Source organism: Penicillium psychrofluorescens (assembly GCF_964197705.1).
Source record: "Penicillium psychrofluorescens genome assembly, chromosome: 4".
NCBI classification, from domain to species: domain Eukaryota; kingdom Fungi; phylum Ascomycota; class Eurotiomycetes; order Eurotiales; family Aspergillaceae; genus Penicillium; species Penicillium psychrofluorescens.
The window spans coordinates 2,892,757-2,912,252 of record NC_133442.1 but is presented as its reverse complement, the minus strand read 5'-3'; the positions used below and the strand labels follow the sequence as shown (position 1 = coordinate 2,912,252).

General features: G+C 52.8%; 8 protein-coding genes across 8 annotated transcripts; 5 read left to right on the top strand and 3 right to left on the bottom strand.

Moving 5' to 3' along the window:
• Window positions 1-195: 195 nt before the first annotated feature.
• PFLUO_LOCUS6731 (uncharacterized protein) lies at window positions 196-2,157 on the bottom strand (the record flags this gene model as incomplete). Its single annotated transcript, XM_073784302.1, has 6 exons — window positions 196-402; window positions 457-605; window positions 654-775; window positions 829-923; window positions 973-1,742; window positions 1,806-2,157. The coding sequence occupies 6 exons, from the start codon at window positions 2,155-2,157 to the stop codon at window positions 196-198; spliced, it is 1,695 nt and encodes a 564-aa protein (XP_073640771.1).
• Window positions 2,158-2,504: 347 nt separating this feature from the next.
• Window positions 2,505-4,771, top strand: PFLUO_LOCUS6730 (uncharacterized protein; the record flags this gene model as incomplete). The annotated part of the gene is made up of 5 exons (XM_073784301.1): window positions 2,505-3,304; window positions 3,357-3,462; window positions 3,514-4,158; window positions 4,205-4,563; window positions 4,615-4,771. The coding sequence occupies 5 exons, from the start codon at window positions 2,505-2,507 to the stop codon at window positions 4,769-4,771; spliced, it is 2,067 nt and encodes a 688-aa protein (XP_073640770.1).
• Window positions 4,772-4,969: 198 nt separating this feature from the next.
• On the bottom strand, window positions 4,970-7,116 carry PFLUO_LOCUS6729 (uncharacterized protein; the record flags this gene model as incomplete). The annotated part of the gene is made up of 10 exons (XM_073784300.1): window positions 4,970-5,281; window positions 5,337-5,548; window positions 5,602-5,758; window positions 5,805-5,989; window positions 6,039-6,174; window positions 6,221-6,351; window positions 6,408-6,500; window positions 6,557-6,765; window positions 6,819-6,948; window positions 7,005-7,116. The coding sequence occupies 10 exons, from the start codon at window positions 7,114-7,116 to the stop codon at window positions 4,970-4,972; spliced, it is 1,677 nt and encodes a 558-aa protein (XP_073640769.1).
• Window positions 7,117-8,050: 934 nt separating this feature from the next.
• Window positions 8,051-10,227, bottom strand: PFLUO_LOCUS6728 (uncharacterized protein; the record flags this gene model as incomplete). Its single annotated transcript, XM_073784298.1, has 4 exons — window positions 8,051-9,118; window positions 9,171-9,996; window positions 10,044-10,108; window positions 10,165-10,227. 4 exons carry the CDS (start codon window positions 10,225-10,227, stop codon window positions 8,051-8,053), a joined length of 2,022 nt encoding a protein of 673 aa, XP_073640768.1.
• A 489-nt stretch (window positions 10,228-10,716) lies between these two features.
• On the top strand, window positions 10,717-11,059 carry PFLUO_LOCUS6727 (Transcription factor; the record flags this gene model as incomplete). The annotated part of the gene is made up of 2 exons (XM_073784297.1): window positions 10,717-10,793; window positions 10,849-11,059. The coding sequence occupies 2 exons, from the start codon at window positions 10,717-10,719 to the stop codon at window positions 11,057-11,059; spliced, it is 288 nt and encodes a 95-aa protein (XP_073640767.1).
• Window positions 11,060-11,847: 788 nt separating this feature from the next.
• On the top strand, window positions 11,848-13,674 carry PFLUO_LOCUS6726 (Transcription factor; the record flags this gene model as incomplete). Its single annotated transcript, XM_073784296.1, has 3 exons — window positions 11,848-11,908; window positions 12,251-13,304; window positions 13,365-13,674. The coding sequence occupies 3 exons, from the start codon at window positions 11,848-11,850 to the stop codon at window positions 13,672-13,674; spliced, it is 1,425 nt and encodes a 474-aa protein (XP_073640766.1).
• A 941-nt stretch (window positions 13,675-14,615) lies between these two features.
• PFLUO_LOCUS6725 (Microtubule-nucleating Tub4p (gamma-tubulin) complex component) lies at window positions 14,616-17,736 on the top strand (the record flags this gene model as incomplete). The annotated part of the gene is made up of 2 exons (XM_073784295.1): window positions 14,616-15,837; window positions 15,893-17,736. The coding sequence occupies 2 exons, from the start codon at window positions 14,616-14,618 to the stop codon at window positions 17,734-17,736; spliced, it is 3,066 nt and encodes a 1,021-aa protein (XP_073640765.1).
• Window positions 17,737-18,066: 330 nt separating this feature from the next.
• Window positions 18,067-19,266, top strand: PFLUO_LOCUS6724 (uncharacterized protein; the record flags this gene model as incomplete). Its single annotated transcript, XM_073784294.1, has 1 exon — window positions 18,067-19,266. The coding sequence occupies one exon, from the start codon at window positions 18,067-18,069 to the stop codon at window positions 19,264-19,266; it is 1,200 nt and encodes a 399-aa protein (XP_073640764.1).
• Between the last annotated feature and the right edge of the window lie 230 nt (window positions 19,267-19,496).

The window sequence follows — 19,496 nt, the reverse complement described above, 5'->3', positions numbered from 1 at the left end:
AGGTTTTCGAGTAGCTTGACAGTCTATTTGACATGGCTACGTGGTTTGCCTGCGAGAGGCCTGTATAGGAAGGTTGGGAGGGTGAATCTTTTTCCTCGAAACATGTTTGTATTGTAAGAAAAAGGAATCTAGAAATATTCTATCAAATGCTATTGCTATACACCGATTGTTTCTTCTGTCCAAGGCCTGACCACCCTAAATCTTAGACTGTCGAGACCGCCAGGTCTGGATGCTCGGATCGTCGAGCTGCGAGAAGAACTTCTTGCCCAAAATCCTCTTCACAACCTTTCCAGATGCACTCTTGGGGAACTCATCTACCACACGCAGGATAGTGGGCAGTTTATACCCAGCCAGACGCGAGCGAAGATCCGTACGCAGCTTTTCCAGAGACACAGATGAGATCTGCCATGACATGTTATCAAGTTTCTCTCCACGAATCATTCACGGAAGACTTACGTTATCTCTCAGGGTAATTGCAGCAGCAATTCTTTGTCCGTACTCTTCGTCTTCGACTCCGACTACCATGACCTCGCCGATATAGGGGAGGTCGAGAATCTCGCGCTCGATGTCCAGTGCGGAGATTTTGTAGCCACCTGATTTGATGACTGGTACAGTTAGCTTGATAGCCAAGAGCAGTGGTAGTGTGTGCTTACTGTCGATCGAGGCTCGTCCAAGGATGAAGTAGTAGTCTCCCTCACGACGGGCTATGTCTCCAGTCTTGTAAAAACCATCCGGGGTAAAGGCGGCGGCGGTAGCGGTGGGGTTGTACATGTACCTGAGTCTGATCAGCACTTCATGTTTCTTAGCAAGAAGAGCGATGATACGTACTCTTTGAACATATGCGGGCTCTTCACCAGCACTTCTCCCTCGTTTCCACCGGACAGCTTCACCTGCAGACCAAAGAAGGCCTTTCCCACGGAGCCCTGTCGACCAAAATTAGCAATGAACAAATGAAATAGAAGGGCCTGTTACATCTGGATTCTTCGAATCACCAGGCTTGACGCTGAACACACTGCTGAACTCGGTAGCCCCATACCTCTCCAGAATCCGCTTGCCATCCAACAACTTGATCCACTTAGTCTGCAGCGAGAAAGGCAGCGCCGCACTACCCGACATCATTATCCGGAACGATCTGGCCGCATCAATGTAAGACTGGATTTCCGCGGGAGACCGCTTAGAGATATTCTCGTCAAAGTATCTCATCATGCGCATGTACATGGTGGGAACACCGGAGAAGATGGTGAGGCCGCCCTGTCGCCAGCGCTCCCAGATCTGAGCTGGGTCAAACCCAAAGGATTGGAACTCGATCCCTGAGCCAGCGAGGAGAAACGGCATGAAGCTAATCCCAATTCCCGTGGCGTGGTGCACAGGCAAAGTGTGCAGGACCACGTCCGTTTCCTGGAGATGGTACCACTGTGCGATTGCTGAGGCATTCATGTCAAGGAATGAGCGCCGTTTGATTGCACCTTTCGGCGGACCACTCGTCCCCGAGGTGAAGATCGCCAGTCCCGCTCCGAGGTAGTCAAGGAAGTGGTCTGATGAGATAGCCATCTGAGCGACAGGAATTTGCGGCTTGCAGATATACGGACGGATTTCCATAGAGATAAACCCAGGCATGCTGGATGCATTCATAGCGCTGGCAAGCTCGTTCCCCAGCTTTGCGCATTTTATCGAGCAAACGATACCAACTGATCGAGAGGTTTTGGCGAAGTACATTGCTTCCTCGAGAGGTACGTTGACAGCTGCAAAATATCAGGATCTAGTAAGAGGTTGTACCGTTGAGAAGAAAGTCTTGAAACACTCACAAATCGGTACGATTACCGCGCCCAAGGCAAGTAATGCGAGGAACGCAGTTGCGAATTCATAGCCTCCCGATGCAAGTAGATTTATAGCAACCTCGTCGCCTTGCAAAAGACGGCGTCTAGTATCGGGATCCAAACGTGCCTGGAGTGCATTGCGGAGGTGCAGTACATCAGAGAGGAGCTGTCGATGCGTTGCTTTGAGGCCATTCGTGACGTCGTTGACCACGATATTATCGCGATTGCCAGCAAAGAAAAGGAGACGATTGAATATGGAAAAATTGGGTAGAATGGTATCTCCAACATCCCGAGGTAATTTTGAGTAGTCATGGTGACTCTGAGGATCCCTTGAAGGCATGATCGATTGCATGACTTTGTCCAGTGCTCCCAAGCTCAGTCTGTGTTGACTATTTTTTTCTTCTCCTGTTTTATCCAACCTCGCCTCCGGTTAAATTAAATCAGGCCAGCTAAATTTCATACCCCTCAGAGCAAAGCAGACGATGTTGTCCCGGCGATTTTGATTTGCCCGACGATCCGAGAAACTGTCGGCGATTTCGGCGATTTCGTATAGCCCTAACTTGATTGACTGGTCCGCGCGGGGAACGGGAGCTCGAGTAGAAAAGTCGATGCGCCAACGCGTTTGTCGAGACTGAACAGACGAAAAATTGTTGTGATACTTTCAGCTTTTGAATTCTCTCTTCCAACATGTCTGACGATTCCTGGGTCAACGACCTCAAGCCTGCTGCCCCCGACGGGGCCACCACCATCCAGGCGGAACGAAAGCGCTCCAATGTCGACATCAATGCACTGGCTCAGCATTTGTTAGGAAATGAGTTTCTTGAGCGTCAGACCCGTATTTTGAGTCTGCTGCAACAAGATCACCTCTTTTCCAAAGCGCAGCAAGGAAACTTTGGCCACCCAGAACGGTACAAGCTCGGCCTCGCGCGCGCTAAGCGCCTTCGGCAGATGGCAGACAAGTATAACTGGGATGACGAGGATCATGAGATGGCAAAGCACTTAGTGGATGACGTCTCTCCTTATCAACTCAATGTTTCGATGTTCCGGCAGACACTCCTCGAGCAGACGAGTCCGGAGCAGAAGAAGTACTGGATGGATCTCCATGCTTCCTGGACTACCATCGGTGCATATGCGCAGACAGAGCTGGGTCATGGAAGCAACGTCCGAGGCATTGAACTGACGGCGCGCTGGGAGCCAAGGACCAAGGAGTTTGTCTTGCATTCGCCTACTCTGACAGCTAGCAAGTGGTGGAATGGCTCGCTGGGGCGTACTGCCACACATTCCGTGATTGCTGCACAGCTGCTGCTCCCAGAGAAAGACTCGAGTGGCAAGACTGTGTACAAGAACTATGGACATCACCTTTTTGTCTCTAGGGTTCGAGACGCCGAGACGCACAAGCCTCTTCCTGGACTTGTGATTGGTGATATTGGTCCGAAATACGGCTACGCTTCCATGGACAATGCGTACATGCTGTTCAACAACTTCAGGTGAGTATACTTTCCACAATACTCAAGAGTCATGCGTGCTGATGAAAACCAGGATTCCGCACAGTGCAATGCTCAGCCGGTACAGTTGGGTAGATCCTGAAACAGGAAAATATCACAAGCCAGAGAACCCAGCGGTAGTCTATGGCTCTATGACCCATGTAAGGGATAGTCACTCTTTAAGAATGTCCATGACTGACATATTGTTCCAGTCTCGCAAGCGCATCGTCATGGCAGCACGTCTGGTCCTAGCTCGCGCCGTAACAATTGCCATTCGGTATTGTTCCGTCCGCCGACAATTCCGAGACAAAGAAAACCCTCAGCCCCTAGAGAATGCGGTGTTGGACTATCCCACTGTCCAGATTCGCCTGCTTCCTCTCTTGGCTACTACCTACGCACTACACTACACCGGCGAACAGATGGGCCAAATCTACGACGCGACAAGAAGCAGCGTAGATGCAGGCAATTTGTCTTCGCTTATTGATTTGCACAGTTTATCTTCCGGCTTGAAGAGCTTGTCTAGTGACCTTGCGTCGGCGGGTATCGAGATTTGCCGTCGTGCGATGGGTGGCCATGGATTCGGTGGTGGTAGCGGCCTCATTCAGTTGAATGCTGATTACTTGTCCAAGCCCACAGTGGAGGGCGACAATTGGATGATTACCCAGCAGATGGCGCGGTACCTGGTCAAAAAGGCGGAGCTGGTCGCCACCACCTCGCAGCGCTTCTCGCCGTCCAACCGAACCGAAGTGACTTTGAACGCTTTTTACCAGACGCGTTCTGCGAGACAGAAAAACTTCCGGATCTATCAAGATGACAGCCAGCTTGTTTCAGCATTTGAGCACCGTGCCGCTTCTCTGGTAGGATATCCCGCTCCCGCTTTTGGTCAAAGCTAACATTCACTAGACTTTTGATGCATATACCGCATACCGAGTCAATAAAAGAAGCTGGAATTCCCTGTTAATCCAAATGCACGAGCTCAGTCACGCCCAATCGGAGCTCATTCTCGTCTACAACTTCTTCGACGGCCTCAAGGGAGATAGCACATTACCGCAGGAAACCAAGAATCTGCTGTGGCTCAACTTCCGACTTTTCGCCTTGCACACAATCAACAAGTCCAGCCGACAGTTCTCTCGCTGTGGAGCTGTTCGCGAGGAGGATCTTGATGAGTTGCCAGACCGTATTCTACAGCTGATGCAGGAGATTCGGCCGCATGCTGTTCGTTTGGTGGATTCTTGGTCTATTCCGGACTATCTTCTGGATAGGTTAGTTACCCTCATCTCGTGGTTAAGGTATTTTCTGACTTCTGTGTCTAGTGCTCTGGGACGGTCTGATGGCAGGGTTTATGAGGACCTTTTCAACCGAGCTCATCGCTTGAATCCGCTTAACAAGGTCACCTTCAATCCTGACTACCGTACTGATGAGATTGTTAAGGGATCTGGGGATGGTGGGGCTATCCTCTCGAAGCTATAACTATCTTCTCGTGTCTGTTTATAATCTTTCTAGTTTGTATGCATAAAGCATTCGGCTTTTGTGAGATTCTCTGTGATTTAGAAGAAGGAAGAGAAACAACTATAATGAAACCGGCCAAATTGACCCTGTCCATCTCCATCACAATCCATCCAGCCATTTCTCACCCATTGGGACTCGCCTAATCTCCCTCCCGTATTTTCAACGGCTCTCAACATCCTCTACATGCTGTATATTTCCACCAGAAGCTCCAAGCTTCATATCCTCAAGTTCCTTAGCCTCCTGTTCCTGGATAGCATGCAGCCGAGCCAACGTTGCCTCTGAGACTTGCGAATTCTCCGCATCCAAGATAGCGCGCAGTGGCATCGCATGCCCTGTTTTCCTTTTGCGCTGCTCGGCCTCCAGAAGAAGGAGAATCGGAATGCATAGACACGAGATAACACAAATGACTTGCAAGGTCGCACATCCAATGAAGCCGCTGTGGAAGAGTGGAGCATCTGCATCTGGGAACATCTGAGTGACATTAAGTGAGCCATAATTTATTGACACCAAGGACGTTAGGTCTTACCTGAGGTGCAATAATACTGGCTATCGACAAGCTTGCCACAGCAGCTGAAGTGCCGACTGATTGTTCTGCTGCTCCGTATAAAGTGGCAGAGCGGTAGCTCAAGATGATAGGCTGGGCAACCACCACCATCATGCCGAGGAGGCCGAGCCCGTACAGGCTAATCGGTGCGATGGAGGTGTCATCTGAGTGGTAAGAGAAGTAAAGCCAGACCCCTGCCCAGTGTGTCAGTAAGGCAGAATCAGCTTATAGACTTGATAAAACTGACCATAGCAGGGTATGCTGGAAAGCATGCAGAAGAGATAATGCCAGATGCGTTCCCGGACCTTGTCACTATGCCATGGAATGACTAGGTATGGTGCTATAATAGCCAGGTTCAGAGCAGCAGTATACACATTGGACTTGGTAGCGCCGAATTTCAAGAACTATTTGGGTGTCAGAATATCTTTCCAAATCGACGGTGGAACTCACGTAATGGAAAATAGAGGGCAAAAACGTTGCCTGGGACACGGCAATGGTAGTTAAGCAAATATAAGTAATGAAGAAACAGTATGTAGACGGCCGTGTCATAATGCGGATAAATGCTGCTGTATCCCAGGTTATATCTGTAGAGCGAGTTGACCCACGACCGAAGCGATTAATCGCAATATATCGCTCTGAAACTTTGTGAGTATCTCTGACTAAGGTTCAATTACTGGCGTTTACCTCGCTCAGAGAGTGCCGTCGACTCTTCGGGGAAAGTAAGGAGCAAGAGGTAAATCACAGGCGCCATGACCAAGGGAATAGCGCCTTCGATGATGAACACCCATTGCCAGGACATAAGACCGCCTTTGCCATCAAGCTGTCTTCGCATTAGCACGGGTTATACAAGCGAGAGCTATACATACGTGATCTAGACCCGCTGCCAGAAACCCAGAGACAGCCCCTGCAACTGAGTTTGAGACATGGAAAAACGCGAGCCTCAGCGCTCGTTCTCGAGGTCGATACCAGAAACTGAAGTACATGACACAGCAGGGAACTGGTGGGAATTAGCATAAAAGAGGACATCATTTGCTTGGTTTGATATTGCTTTACCAATTCCAGACTCGGGAATACCAAGGCAAAACCGAGCCGCCAGAAGCCCAGCCCCGTTCTTGATTCCAGCCATGGACATGACAATGGTTCCCCCTTGAATCATTGTTAACATCGATATAGTCAAAATGGAGAGAGTGATTGAAGCTTACAGAGAAGCATGGCACATGGAAAGTATCGTTTCGCGGAATATTTCTTGAGAATGATAGTGGACGGCAAAAGCAGCGCTGTCACCGCGAAATATGAAATTGAGACTGCCCAGTTGAACTGGGTTCCTTTAAGGTGAAGGGCCGAAACAAGCGAGCTGGGGGTCCCAACCTGAAGCACTTTGACGTTTCCCAGGTTGGCTCGATCGAGATACCTGTACCGCTTCAGCCGGAGGGAACAATAATACCGTGTACGAGAAGAGCTCACGCCATGAAATACACCAGGCAGCAAGGGAGCAACACACGAAAGTCCAGTTTCCGAACCAGAGCGCGTTCCTCTTTCGCATCCCAGTCCTGCTCGACTGCGTTCATTGCTTCGATCCTGTCTTCGCTAGTATCTGGCAACCGATCAAAGTCAATTAATCGGTTTCCATCAGACAAAAATCTGGCTTACCATATACACCATCTTGCTTGACAGCCACAAATGCCCTGCGGATACCATATCCACCAACATAGACGCCATCTTTCTCGATAGCCTCCCGACGAGCAGTGAAGTTGAAAAGCATAATGGAAAACGTACACACGCAATGCAGCAAGAGGCAGCGAACGTGAGATGGAAAGGGGGTAAGATGAATATCGATGAGTGCTGAGCATTTATCCATTCTCTGGGGCTAGCTATAGTTACGGCATAATCACCGTTCGCCGGCGATTACAGCCGAATGGCTCAGCCAAGAGTGGGTATCCCCATGTTTACCCCCGCAATTGTACTATGTACTACTCTGTGAGGAGTCGGGTTGAAGAATGCCTGCGGATCCTGTATCCACTAATGTAAACACCATCTATCTTTCTCGATAGCTTCCCAGCAAGCACTGAAGATGAAAATCATGATGCAAAATGCACATATGTAATGCAGCAAGAGGAGAATGTGGTATGAAAAGGGAGTAGGATGAATGTTGACAAATGCTCAACATTCCTTTTCCATCCTCCGGGGCTATACTGCAGCAGAATCGCCGCTGACCGGCGATTACGACTGGATGGCCAAGCCAGGAGTGGGTATCCCCATAGGTTCCCCCGCAATTGCACCATGTGCTAGATTTGAGGAGTCGGGTTGAAAAGGGAGCCTTGCATCCTTTGAGGGATTTGAACGCTCCTACCCCGTAAACTACCGGAGACTGTGATTAGTGACGATCTGATCTAATGGAGGGATTTTCGATCTACGAAATGAGAAGCTGGATGTTGTGACTCCAGCCTGTCAAGGCATATTGTCGGAAAACGTGATTTGTATCTATGACAAAGGCTGTGTCTGGCCTGAACTGGCCAATGATCCTATTGAATTACGGCCATTGGGCAATTGGGCGGATATTACTTACAGCGTACTAGGTATTCCTTCTGTTTCGGATATACTGTGATAGATATCTCGAGGCTGATATTGTACAGAATCACAGCCTACTTGTGAAGGATTGCCAGATGATATGTTTAAATGTATTTAGAATGATAAGCCTACTCCCACCCTTCTCCTGAGGGATATCCACCAGGTAACCCATCAAGAAGCCAGTTACCGCTCATCACAGGCCAGGTCCAGATACTGGAGTCCATGGTAAGATCGGGACTTTGAGTATCGAGCATGGGCAAGGAAGTCAACGGATCCGCAAAGTCACCCGGTGCCAGAGGCGGCTGAGGCGCCATCGGCAACCCAGCTTGCGGCTCCCTCGAACCCGGCTGCACAATATCGTCCGAGCAGTCATCAGTCTGCCAGGGAACCTTCCCCATATTCTCGCTGCGTGCAGCGGCACTCTTCTGATCAACCAAGTACCACATGTGACACAGTTCTGGACCAAACGCGCGGAACAATTGGAATGCATCATGGTGGCTGGGAAGGACAGGCAGATGGTCAGTCTGCTGCATCTGCGTCGGCATTGTCTTGCCGATATTCTCCAGAATGCGAATGTTATTCTTCGCGGAAGGCCAGCGTTCCGCGTGCGCCGTGAGCGCGTGTTTTACGGTCTCAACTTCCTGTCTGATATCAGGCTGCAGCGCGATATAGGAGCGTGCATTCAGCTGCGCCACCCCTGCTGCGAAGGCGTAGAATTTGAACCCTGCTGCTAAGAAGCGACACTCGTCGCGGGCTAGGAATTCTTCGAAGATCCCGCAGATAAAAGACGACGCAACGGCTGTAATGGCCGTGGATGTCTCGTGCGGTGTGACGGATCGGTAAAGGATCAGTACTGTTACAAAATAGGGTATGTACAGACTGCGCGTGCACATGTTGTAAGGATGCAGGCGCCGGGTGGGTCCCTGGCTGAAGAGACATAATTTGTCTGGTAGTTCAGTGACCCAGCAATACAGCGCATTCCGAAGTTCTCTCCGCTTCACCGGCGAGAGCTGGTGTCGTAAATAAGTTTGAGTCACGTCGCCCATGATCAGCGAGATGTTCACATGGGCCATGAAAAACTCTGCGTTGTCATTACGGGCAGGGAAATCTCGCGCAGACAACGGTGCCACATTCGAGTCTTCTAGACTGATGGCTCTCGGCCTGCCATGGGCTGCAGATATTTGACAATCTCGCGCCTAAATCAAAGATCAGAAATCATGTGCATTGCTTGGTCGTTAATCAGCTTACCACCAGTGTCCACCAAAGCTTTCGCCGATAGCTTGCAAACTTTCCCCTCGGAGGCTCTCGATGCAACCCGATTTGGTAGGCCACGCTGACGGCCACGCGAAGCCAGAAATTGCTGCTATCCAGGGAGACCTCTTCTGGCGCGGCTGGGTTGAACCAGTTCAGCAAACAAGCCGCTGCGATTTTGATGATGGGGTTCTTCTCATAGCTACTGAAAAAGAGAGCCTTGGCCCGGCGGTAGTAGGTCTCGGACGAAGCGGATATGTGCGGAGCTGCTGCGAGTCGGCTGCCGGCCACGAAGACGCTCTGTAAGAGCAGGAGGGACGGCGGGTTGGACCTGGGCTCGCGTAACCAGCTGTTTTCCACAATGGGCGTCCAGGGCGCACAGTAGGTTTTGAATGTATCAATGAGAGACTGCTGGATGGCAGGTGGAGGTAGATCGAAGGCGCGGTGGATTTTGAGAATAGCCTTTTCCTCTGCAGATAGGATGTTTTCCGACGCCGGTGCCTCGGTCGTTCCCTTCGCCTGGGATGCTGCCACGCCTAGGTACTCTAGTCGACCGAGGTATCCGCGGCTATCAGGCGTTTCATTGTCGACGGGATCAGCCGCCGGTGTCTCTACGGGGGCCTGATTCCCATTGCAGTGATTGGGGTCCGCTGGGATCCCCGCATCCTGTCTGCGCGGTGATAATGGGGTAGTCGGTTGACTTAGTGTTGAGTTCTGCTGCTGGTCCAGCGCCTCTCGCTCCTGGAGCCAGGAATCCCTTTTGGGGCTGGTGGCTGTCGCCGTCGAGTCCAATCGCCTGCGTTTGCGCTGACGTACATGCGGCCTTTGACAGATATTAGAAGATCCCGGCCACGCAAGGGTTCTTCTCACCTGCAGGAGGCATTATAGGCGCGGCAGTTTGAGCAGGGAATGCCGTCTATCAGGTCACAGCGGATCTGGGCATGGTCAGAGACTTCTTTTTCTGTCTGGCCCCTTTCCCAGGCCGTCTTACTTTCTTCTCATGGCAGATCTCACAGGCCCGAGAAGGCCGTGGTTTCCGTGAAGTGTCCTCCATCAGCTGGGACGTCGGCGATGGCGCGTGCCAACAGCAATCGCCGGCAATTGTATATCTAGAATGGTAGCCAAGCGGTGCGGAATTCCGGCCATGAGGTCTCCTCGTGCACTGCAAAATCGCCGGGCCAAACGCCGAGGAGGCGGGGAACCAATCAATGCATGGACCAACGCCCGTCACCATCGACCCCAGACTTCACCTCCTCCCACCGGCACTCGGCATGCCCGTCGGATCTCGGACAGCCCTAGTAACGTGACGGTTCCACTGCGAACAGCATCGAAAATGTATTATCGGGGCATGCTGAGAATTTTTGGGCAGAAATCCATCGTTCCTCGCCTGTAACTATCCTATTGTTCTAGGGAGATATATCCAGGCCGTCAATGAAAGGAGACGGAATCAGGGGCCCAACATCGAAATAGCCCCCGAATCGGTCACGTCTGGCTCTCCGTTACCAGGAAGTGGACAGTGTGCGTCCCAGGCCCAGACAAGGACATGAATACGGATGGCCCAAAGGACCGGAAGAAGATGAATGACGAAGAGAAGAAGCGCGACCGCTTAGAGCGCAATCGGTACATTGCTTCCTAGTCTGTCTTTCTACTACTAGGTGCTGACCTTTTTGTGTAGTGTCGCAGCTGTGAAGAGTCGTCAACCGAAGAAGCAGTGGCTGGGCAATCTCCATGCCAAGATCGAACTACTGAGAGTCCCTGTCCACGGCCAGAACGTACCTGTCCCCAATCTGAGCGCTCCAACAACCAAAGAAATGGGCGGCGGCATGGGCATGGGAGGCATGATCCCTGCTATGATGCAGGAAATGCAACTTGATCACCATGATTGAGCTGTCGACCAGAACACTCGAGCGGTTCGGCGCAGCCTCTATGGAGAGAAAGCGGGAGCAGTGGTGGCAGCCCAGATACGATGTGCAAGGCCGGCCACCAGATCATTATAATATAGCATATAATATAGCATTGTAGTATAGCATTATTGAGGACGATAACGACAAATCAACCCGTTTTATTATAGTCTATGCTGGTAGCCCAAAATCGAGCCGTTCAGCCGAAGCCGGTTGGTAATCAGAGCGAATAACAGACTATGGGGCTATTTCGACTTCGGGTCGCTGATTACATCTCCTGCACGAACCAACAGAATATATTCTTCCTAGAACAATCAGATCTACAGGCGACGAACGATGGATTTCCGCACCGAAATCTCGGCAGTCCACCGCGTACTCCTTATCCTGTCTCTCGATGATAGATTTTCGACGAACCCGGAGACGGTGGGGGCGGCATCTCCGCTCGACCAACCACAACCCGGTTCCCTTCCCACCCGGTCCTGGTGGAATGGGCCATGCCACCCATAGCGTCATGATTGACTGGCGAGGAGGTGCTGCCAGCTACCCGGTCCCGGGTACATCTGAGCACCGGCTCTCCGTTACCAGGAAAGTGGACAGACAAATGTCCGCCTCGAAATCATTGCGTCACTTTTTCCTTCTCTTCTCTTCCTCGACTCTTGGTATTCTGCAAGCCACCACCATTTATTTGTACTTGTGTCCATTATCTCATCGTGATCGACTACGCTCGTCGCCACCAAAGTATCTCCCGGATCTCTCTGCACACGGCTCCTGTCATGTCTGCTGCGGTCGCATCCAGCGCGTCGACGATTGCGCCCATGGACTCGAAGAAGGAAGGTATGTACACACGTCATCACCACCATATCCTGACTCCGATTGTTGTTGGTCACTGGGGATGACTTAATGCTTGCCCTGCATCCGTGATTATACACTTTCCCTCTCTCCCTTTGCCGCTTGGTAATACAGCCACACGGTTTCCCTCTCCCCCAAGTCGTCTTGCCACTTCCCCCTCTGATGATATCATACTTCCTCCTGTCTCTTCTCTTCCCTTCACCCATCCTCCCGCGCGATGAAAGCTCCCAACACTCGTTCTCATCAGCATCGTTCTGGTATCGTTGTCGCGTGTCCAGTGTAATCGGCTTGCGTGGGTTGGCTAACTCGGTGCTCTCGCCGTCATAGAATCGTCGGCCTCGATCTCGGAGTCCAAGGACCAGAAACCGGACGTAGACACCCAATCGTCACTGGGGCCGCCTCCCCGACCGGCCGCGACAGGTGCGACCGACACTCCCGACTACTTCAATTCCGTGCACAACCCGTTCTCCCTGGAACCCAATCCGTTCGAGCAGTCCTTTAGCGGAGACGGCGAGACCCCTGGAAAGTCGCTCCTGCCGCCGGTCGCCTCGCTCACCTCGCCGGCCCTGCCTGGAACCAGTTCGGCGGGTGGTTACAACTGGACCAACTCGCTGCGCTCGGGGCCCTTGAGCCCTGCGATGCTTCCGGGGCCCACCGGATCTAGTGACTACTTTGACAGCATCAATCGAGGCTTCCCGACCCCGAACGAATCGTCCCTCCGCACTGGTCTCACCCCCGGCGGCGGAGGTTCTATGTTCCCAGCCCCCAGCCCCAACTCTCAAGCTCTCCTGCAACAACTCCAAAGCGGCGGCGCGACTCCCTCGACGATCGAGTTCCACCGCACTGCACTTACCGCCAAGAAGAATAGTACGAATGGTCCGACATCTGGCCAGACCGAGCAAGAACAACCACAGAACACGAACATGGATGTGAAGGGCTCCCAGAACGCCTCCGCGGACTCATTCACCCACCACGATGCGGCTGATGCGGCCAACGGCTTGTTCATGCTAGCAAAGGGTGGTCAGCAGATGAACCAATCCGCCATGAACGAACAGAATCGCGCCACGACGCGGCGCGTCTCGCACAATACGAACGGCAACAGCGGCCGTGAGATGAGCGGCGAATCAGACCAGATGGGGCCCACCAAGCCTTCTGCCAAGGGCAAGGGCAAGAAGAACGCACCCAAAGGAGCCGCTGCGAATAATCGGCGCAAGGCCGAAGAGCCCGCGTCGAAAGGTCCTAATAAGAAGGCGAAGATGGCTGAATCGCCTTCGGATGACATGTCGGATGACGATGACGATGACATGAAGATGGATGGTCCGATGGACACGAAGAAGATGACCGATGAAGAGAAGAGGCGCAACTTCTTGGAGCGCAATCGGTACGTTTCCTCCCGGTCTGTCTTTCTACTGCTTAGATGCTGACTTTTTTTTTGGTGTAGTGTCGCGGCTCTGAAGTGTCGTCAACGGAAGAAGCAGTGGCTGGCCAATCTCCAGGCCAAGGTCGAGCTCTTTACGACGGAGAATGATGCGCTCACCGCAACGGTGACCCAGCTCCGCGAGGAAATTGTCAATCTCAAAACCCTGCTACTTGCGCACAAGGACTGCCCGGTCTCCCAGGCCCAGGGTCTTGGCCCGCTCATGATGAACGGCATGTCCACTGGATATGATCATCATCATGCCTACAACATGTCCAACAACATGGGCATGCAGCACGGTGGGCCGATCCCAGCCCAGGGCATGCGCCGGTAAAATAAAATAAAACCACCTACCGCGCATAATCGAGTGGGCAAGCACAAGTCGGCCTGCTCGTTCTAGGACTACCACCCTCTCTGGCTTTGTCCCTAGCTGGGCCTTTGCTTAGACTTGGCAGTTACCCTTTTCTTCCTTCTCTTTTCAGCCTCTTCTTTCGGCTACGCTGCTGCCGACACACTTTAGCATGGGCAGGTGTTCATGATCTACACGACTCAAAAATTGGATGGTTCGGAACGATGAATTCTCGTCAGGTCTTTGGAGGTCAACTTTGGCGTACGAGAATTTCGTTCTCAGGTTGCGCTGGCTTTCGTGTTTTGCTTCCTCTTGTTCCCCCCCAGTTTTGTACTTTTTTCCCTGGTGACTTCTGTTTTCTAATCTCTCTCCCTTGACTTCTTGAGAGGGTCTCTCTTTCTTTTCGCTTGTTTAATACTTGAGGGCTCACTGGTGCATGCCTTTCTTCTTTCTCGATGGGTTGCTTGTCTCGATATATGATTCCTGATCGGCGTATGGGTGGTTTTGTGCTTTGCGTGTTTGATTAGTTTCTTTACCCCGATGCTTGAGCAATTGAACTTCGTTGCGAAAAGATGTTCCGTAAACTATCGTCGTTGTTTACATGTATGATGTAGATAAGTGGGTGATAAGCAGAGAGCGGGTCAAACAACCCAAACACGGCAAACACCATTGTTTCTTGGGAGTGTCACGAAACTCCAGCAAGAAGACGGACGCGACTGATTCTCCATCACGGCAACTCGATCGCTCAGCCGGCAGTCAGACATCAGTCCGGCCTGAACGAGTGCCCAATTCCCCATCCCCAGCCCGCACCTCTCCTGTCCGCGCTCGTCAACAATCCACCGACCACGACGAACGAAAACATAGAAACCAGAAGAAACACCACCAACCAACTGCGAATCGCCAATCCATTTGGCGGCGGGCAGACCATGTCCACAGCGACCCGGCAGCCCGCTCGCCCTCGGCGCATCGACGACGCGCTCTCCCAACTCGTCGACTCCCTGACCCCCGCGCTCCCCCTCTCCGCCGTCCCAGACGACGACGACTACTCCGATCCTGAAGAAGCCCTCACCGCCGCCGAGGCACACCGGCACCAGACCCATCTCGACCGCGCCTGGCGCGTGCTCGATGCCCAATCCTCAGCCGACCAGCCCTCCTCGCCCGCGGGGGTCGGAGGAGGCCGCCGCGGCAGCCTCGCGGGCACAGGAATAGCTGAGAATATCAACAACGCGCCCGATCTCATCAAGCGCAAATTGCGGCGCGAGAATGCGAGCCCCGATAAGGCCGTACGCTTCTCGAATCTCTATTCCCGTCTCCTGACGCAGCCTGTGCTCTCGCAGAAATGGGGGATTTTGTACCTGCTCTACCGCCTGTCGGGCTCGGATGACCCTGCGACTGCTGCTGCGGAGGGCGGAGAGAGGAGTCGCAGTCCCTTGATGGATGACGTAAATTTGCACAATATGTTGGGGGGGAACACAGCGATCCCGAGACGAGGCGCTGGACTGGATTCTGAGGATGACGAGGGCCCAGCGATCAGCTCGTCTGCTTCTCAGCAGCGTGGACCAAGACTGGAGCGCAATGGAGCCGGTCAACCTGCGCGCTCCTCTATGGATCGAGTCCGGAGTGCTAGTAATGTCGACTCGGGGGCGCATGACCATTCTGGGGATGAGTATGGGATGCAGACTCCAAGGCAGTCAACAATGCACACCCAACAGCCTGAATCGATGGAGTATGGACTTTTGCGCGACCTACCCTTCAACTTGCAAGGTCTGTCTTCGTCGAACATGCAATTCCGATCATCCTCTATCCTGAAACTCCCGCCCAACCTGCCTACTCCAGTCATCTCGCTGCTCAACGCACTGGCCGAACCGTGTCTGCTTTACAAGGGACTATCCGAATTTGTGGAAAGCACAGACAGTGGACTTGTGACCCAGAGTTTACGAGCAGCCATTGCCGATGAGCTGCGGTCATATCTGGGCTTGATAGCCACGCTCGAGGCGGAAATCCGACAGGCGCTGGCCGCAATCGGAGATGCAAATGAGCCTAAAGGGGTCCGGAAGGGCGGCGTTACTTTGAAGCGCTGCCTGGTGTGGACGAGGGACGCTACGATGGCGCTTCGGCTGATGAGTTTGATTGTGGAAGAGGCTCGGAGTAAGTGATAAGTTTACGCTCGAGGCTTTGCAAATCACACTGACAAGCACTGCAGATAAAAAGGGCGGCCAGTTGATCTCACTGATACACAGCTTCTCATCGTCTCATGGAGACCCGTTTGTGGGCGCTTTCGCTGAAAAGCTTCTTGCTCACGTTACGCGCCCGTTCTACGATATGCTACGCATGTGGATCTACGATGGCGAACTTTCTGACCCCTATACGGAGTTCTTTGTCGCCGAGCCGGAGTCGAGGCCCAGCACTGATCCCCGGCGACTTGCCACGAGCGTCTGGGAAGACAAGTATAAGCTGGATGACGATATGGTTCCTTCGATCATCACACAGGATTTTGCAAAGAAAGTGTTTCTGATCGGCAAATCATTGAATTTCATTCGGTATGGCTGCGGCGACTCCGGGTGGGTCGAGGCATATTCCAAAGAGGCCTCGAAGGAGCTACGGTATGGCGATACGGCGAGTCTGGAGACCTCCATCGACGAGGCGTATAAGACGACCATGGCGCGGCTGATCTACCTCATGAACGACAAGTTCAGACTCTTTGATCACTTGCACGCACTCAAAAAATACCTCTTGCTTGGCCAGGGAGACTTCATTGCTCTGCTGATGGAGTCGCTGGCTTCCAACTTGGACAGACCTGCAAACTCGCAGTACCGACATACTCTCACTGCACAGCTGGAGCATGCCATCCGCGCGTCGAATGCGCAGTACGACTCACCAGACGTGCTCCGCAGGTTGGACGCACGGATGCTCGAGCTCAGCCACGGCGAGATCGGATGGGACTGTTTCACGTTGGAGTACAAGATTGATGCTCCCGTGGATGTTGTCATCACGCCTTGGGGATCGACTCAGTATCTCAAGGTGTTCAACTTCCTCTGGCGCGTCAAGCGGGTTGAATTCGCGCTCAACAGCACTTGGAAGCGATGTATGACGGGCGCCCGAGGCGTTCTGGCCAGCGTGGATGACCAACTTGGCCCAGACTGGAAGCGCGCGCGCTGCGTGATTGCAGAGATGATTCACTTCATCTGTCAGCTCCAGTACTACATCCTCTTCGAAGTAATCGAATCCAGCTGGGACACGCTACAAGCCGCGGTATCGAAACCAGGCTGCACGCTGGATGATCTGATCGACGCGCACACCAAGTACCTCAATTCCATCACGCACAAGGGCCTACTCGGCTCGGCCTCATCCTCGTCCTCACGCTACGGCATCTCAACCTCCTCCTCCGCGAAACAACCCGAAGAAAGTTTCCTCAGCCAGCTCCACCAGATCCTCAAGATCATGCTCGCCTACAAAGACGCCGTCGACGGCCTCTACTCCTTCTCCGTGGCCGAATTCACCCGCCGCCAGGAACTCAGCGCCAAAATCGAGACCCGCACCGCCCAGGGTCGCTGGGGCGTCACAGATCAGGACTTGCTCCCTCCCCGCCGCGCCCACAGCCGAGGCGGAGCCTCAGTGGCATCTACCCCCGATGTCCGACCTGCGAGCGCCGCGGGCCCAGACGGCATCGACACGCCCTTTTCACTTTCGACACAGGACCTCGCAGCCGACGACAACATGCTTGTGTCTCTGCGTACGCGGCTCCGCGACCTGTCAGCGGACTTCAAATCGCGCCTGAACATCCTGCTAGGCGACCTGGCGTATCAGCCCGATGTGGACATGCGATTCCTAGGCGTGGTCATGAATTTCAATGATGTATATGAACCGGTGCGGCGACGGCGCACGGCTAGCTCCAAGGATAAAGATAAAGAGAAGGAAAAGGAGAAAGAAAGGGCAAAGCGTAGGGCTGCGACATCTAGTTCGGGGGTGGAGGGTACGTCGCAGAAGGATCCACGAAGGGAGAAGAGGGATACGGGCAATAAGGAGAACTACGGTGCTGCGGTATAGCCTTACCCACTTAGACAGGGTGAATAGTCTAATGCGACTGACGAGTCCATGACATTTGTTCTTTCAAGTATAGCGTGGTGTTGTATACTCGTAGTCTCATACTATACCCTCGAGGTTCGTTCTCCGCCCAGTTGAGCCCGGCAGAAAAAAAAAAGTCCACGCCGCCTAAGAGTCAAGAATCGACACTCCTCCAACTCACTCGGGGAGCAACGATCTGTATCTCCGGGGCAGCGCACATATTCCACCTCGTGGAGAATTATTCCCTCTTGTTTCGATTCCACTTTTCCACCTCGCGACTCCCTCCGCCGAGCTACAACCCCCGAAGCAGCCATGGCGAAAGACAGCTCCAAAGACTCGACGACACAGCCGTCCAAAAAACTCGATCGCAAGGCTAAACACGCTAAGCAATCGGAGAAAGCACAAGCTGCAGATGCGCAGGATGACGCAATTACGGTAGAAAAGGAAGGTGGAGAGGACACGCACGAGAGCCCCGAGAAGAAGAAGAAAAAGAAGCGCAAGTCCAGCGATCGCACGGTCGATGAGGATGAGGATGGGAAAACGGAGAAGAAAAAGGAAAAGAAGAAGCGGCGACATGCTGAGGATGAGGAGGAGGGCAATGGTGCCGACGCGTCCAAAGAAGAGAAGCCGAAGAAAAAGAAGAAGAGGGTTTCCTTTGGGCCTGGGACGAAGGAAAACGACGGTGATGCCGAGGATGTTCTCGACAACGATGATGCCGAGGACACGACAATGAGCACGGCGACGAATGGCGACGGGGCAGATGCAGATGCAGAAGACAACACCGACGCCGCAATCGAGGAAATGAAAAAACGCAAGCGCGAGAAGAAGAAAGAAAAGAAAAAGAAGAATGGCGGGTCTTCTTCAACGACGACGACAGCATCGCACCTCCATGAGACTCCCATCCTTTCCTACCTGAGCCGCTACCACGCAGACCGCGCGTCGTGGAAATTCCAAAAGAACCGCGAAACACACCTCTTCAAACACCTGTACTCGCTGGAACATGTCCCCGTTCAGTACAATGCTGCGCTGCTGGCCTATCTGCAGGGGCTGAAAGGTTTATCGGCGAAGGCGCGGCTCAGTTATGGTGCGGAGGAGGTTATCGTTGCTGATGTGGATGCTGAGAAGAAGAAAGATGGCGATGGTCAAGGAGAAGGAGAAGGAGAGGGTAGTGAGGGCGATGACTACCAGCAGGCTGTGGAGGCCTTCCGGACATGTTTGTCTGAGGGCAAGGACGATACCAGTGTTGGGGAAGCCGGCAAGAAACTGGGGGCAGATGAACAGGCCCGTCTGAAGAAGAGACAGCGAGCAGAGCTGGTCTTTTTTGGGGTTGCGGGTAAATTGTTCACCGGGGAGCAGTCAAAGCCGGTATCTGGCAAGCAAGCCAAGGCACCGGGGGCGGCTAAGAAGAAGCGGAAGAACAGGACGGTTATTGTTGAGATCTCGAGCAGCAGTGAGAGTGAGGAGGATGGTGATTCGGACAGTACTAGCTCGAGTGGCTCCTCGTCTTCATAGTGTGCTGGCTGTATATAGTGTTTCTTCTTTGTCTGTCGATATCTATACCAATGCATAGAACTGGTGTCTGGTGGTTCCAATATGAATATGTATGAGTGTAGTTGATGCCAAACTATATATGTTCAGGATGTTCGGAGTATGGAGCCGATCTCGATCCATTCCACCCATACTCCTCCAACTTATTTCAGGCTAGATTTCTGTTGAGGAATTTACAGACGCAAAGTCTCTAG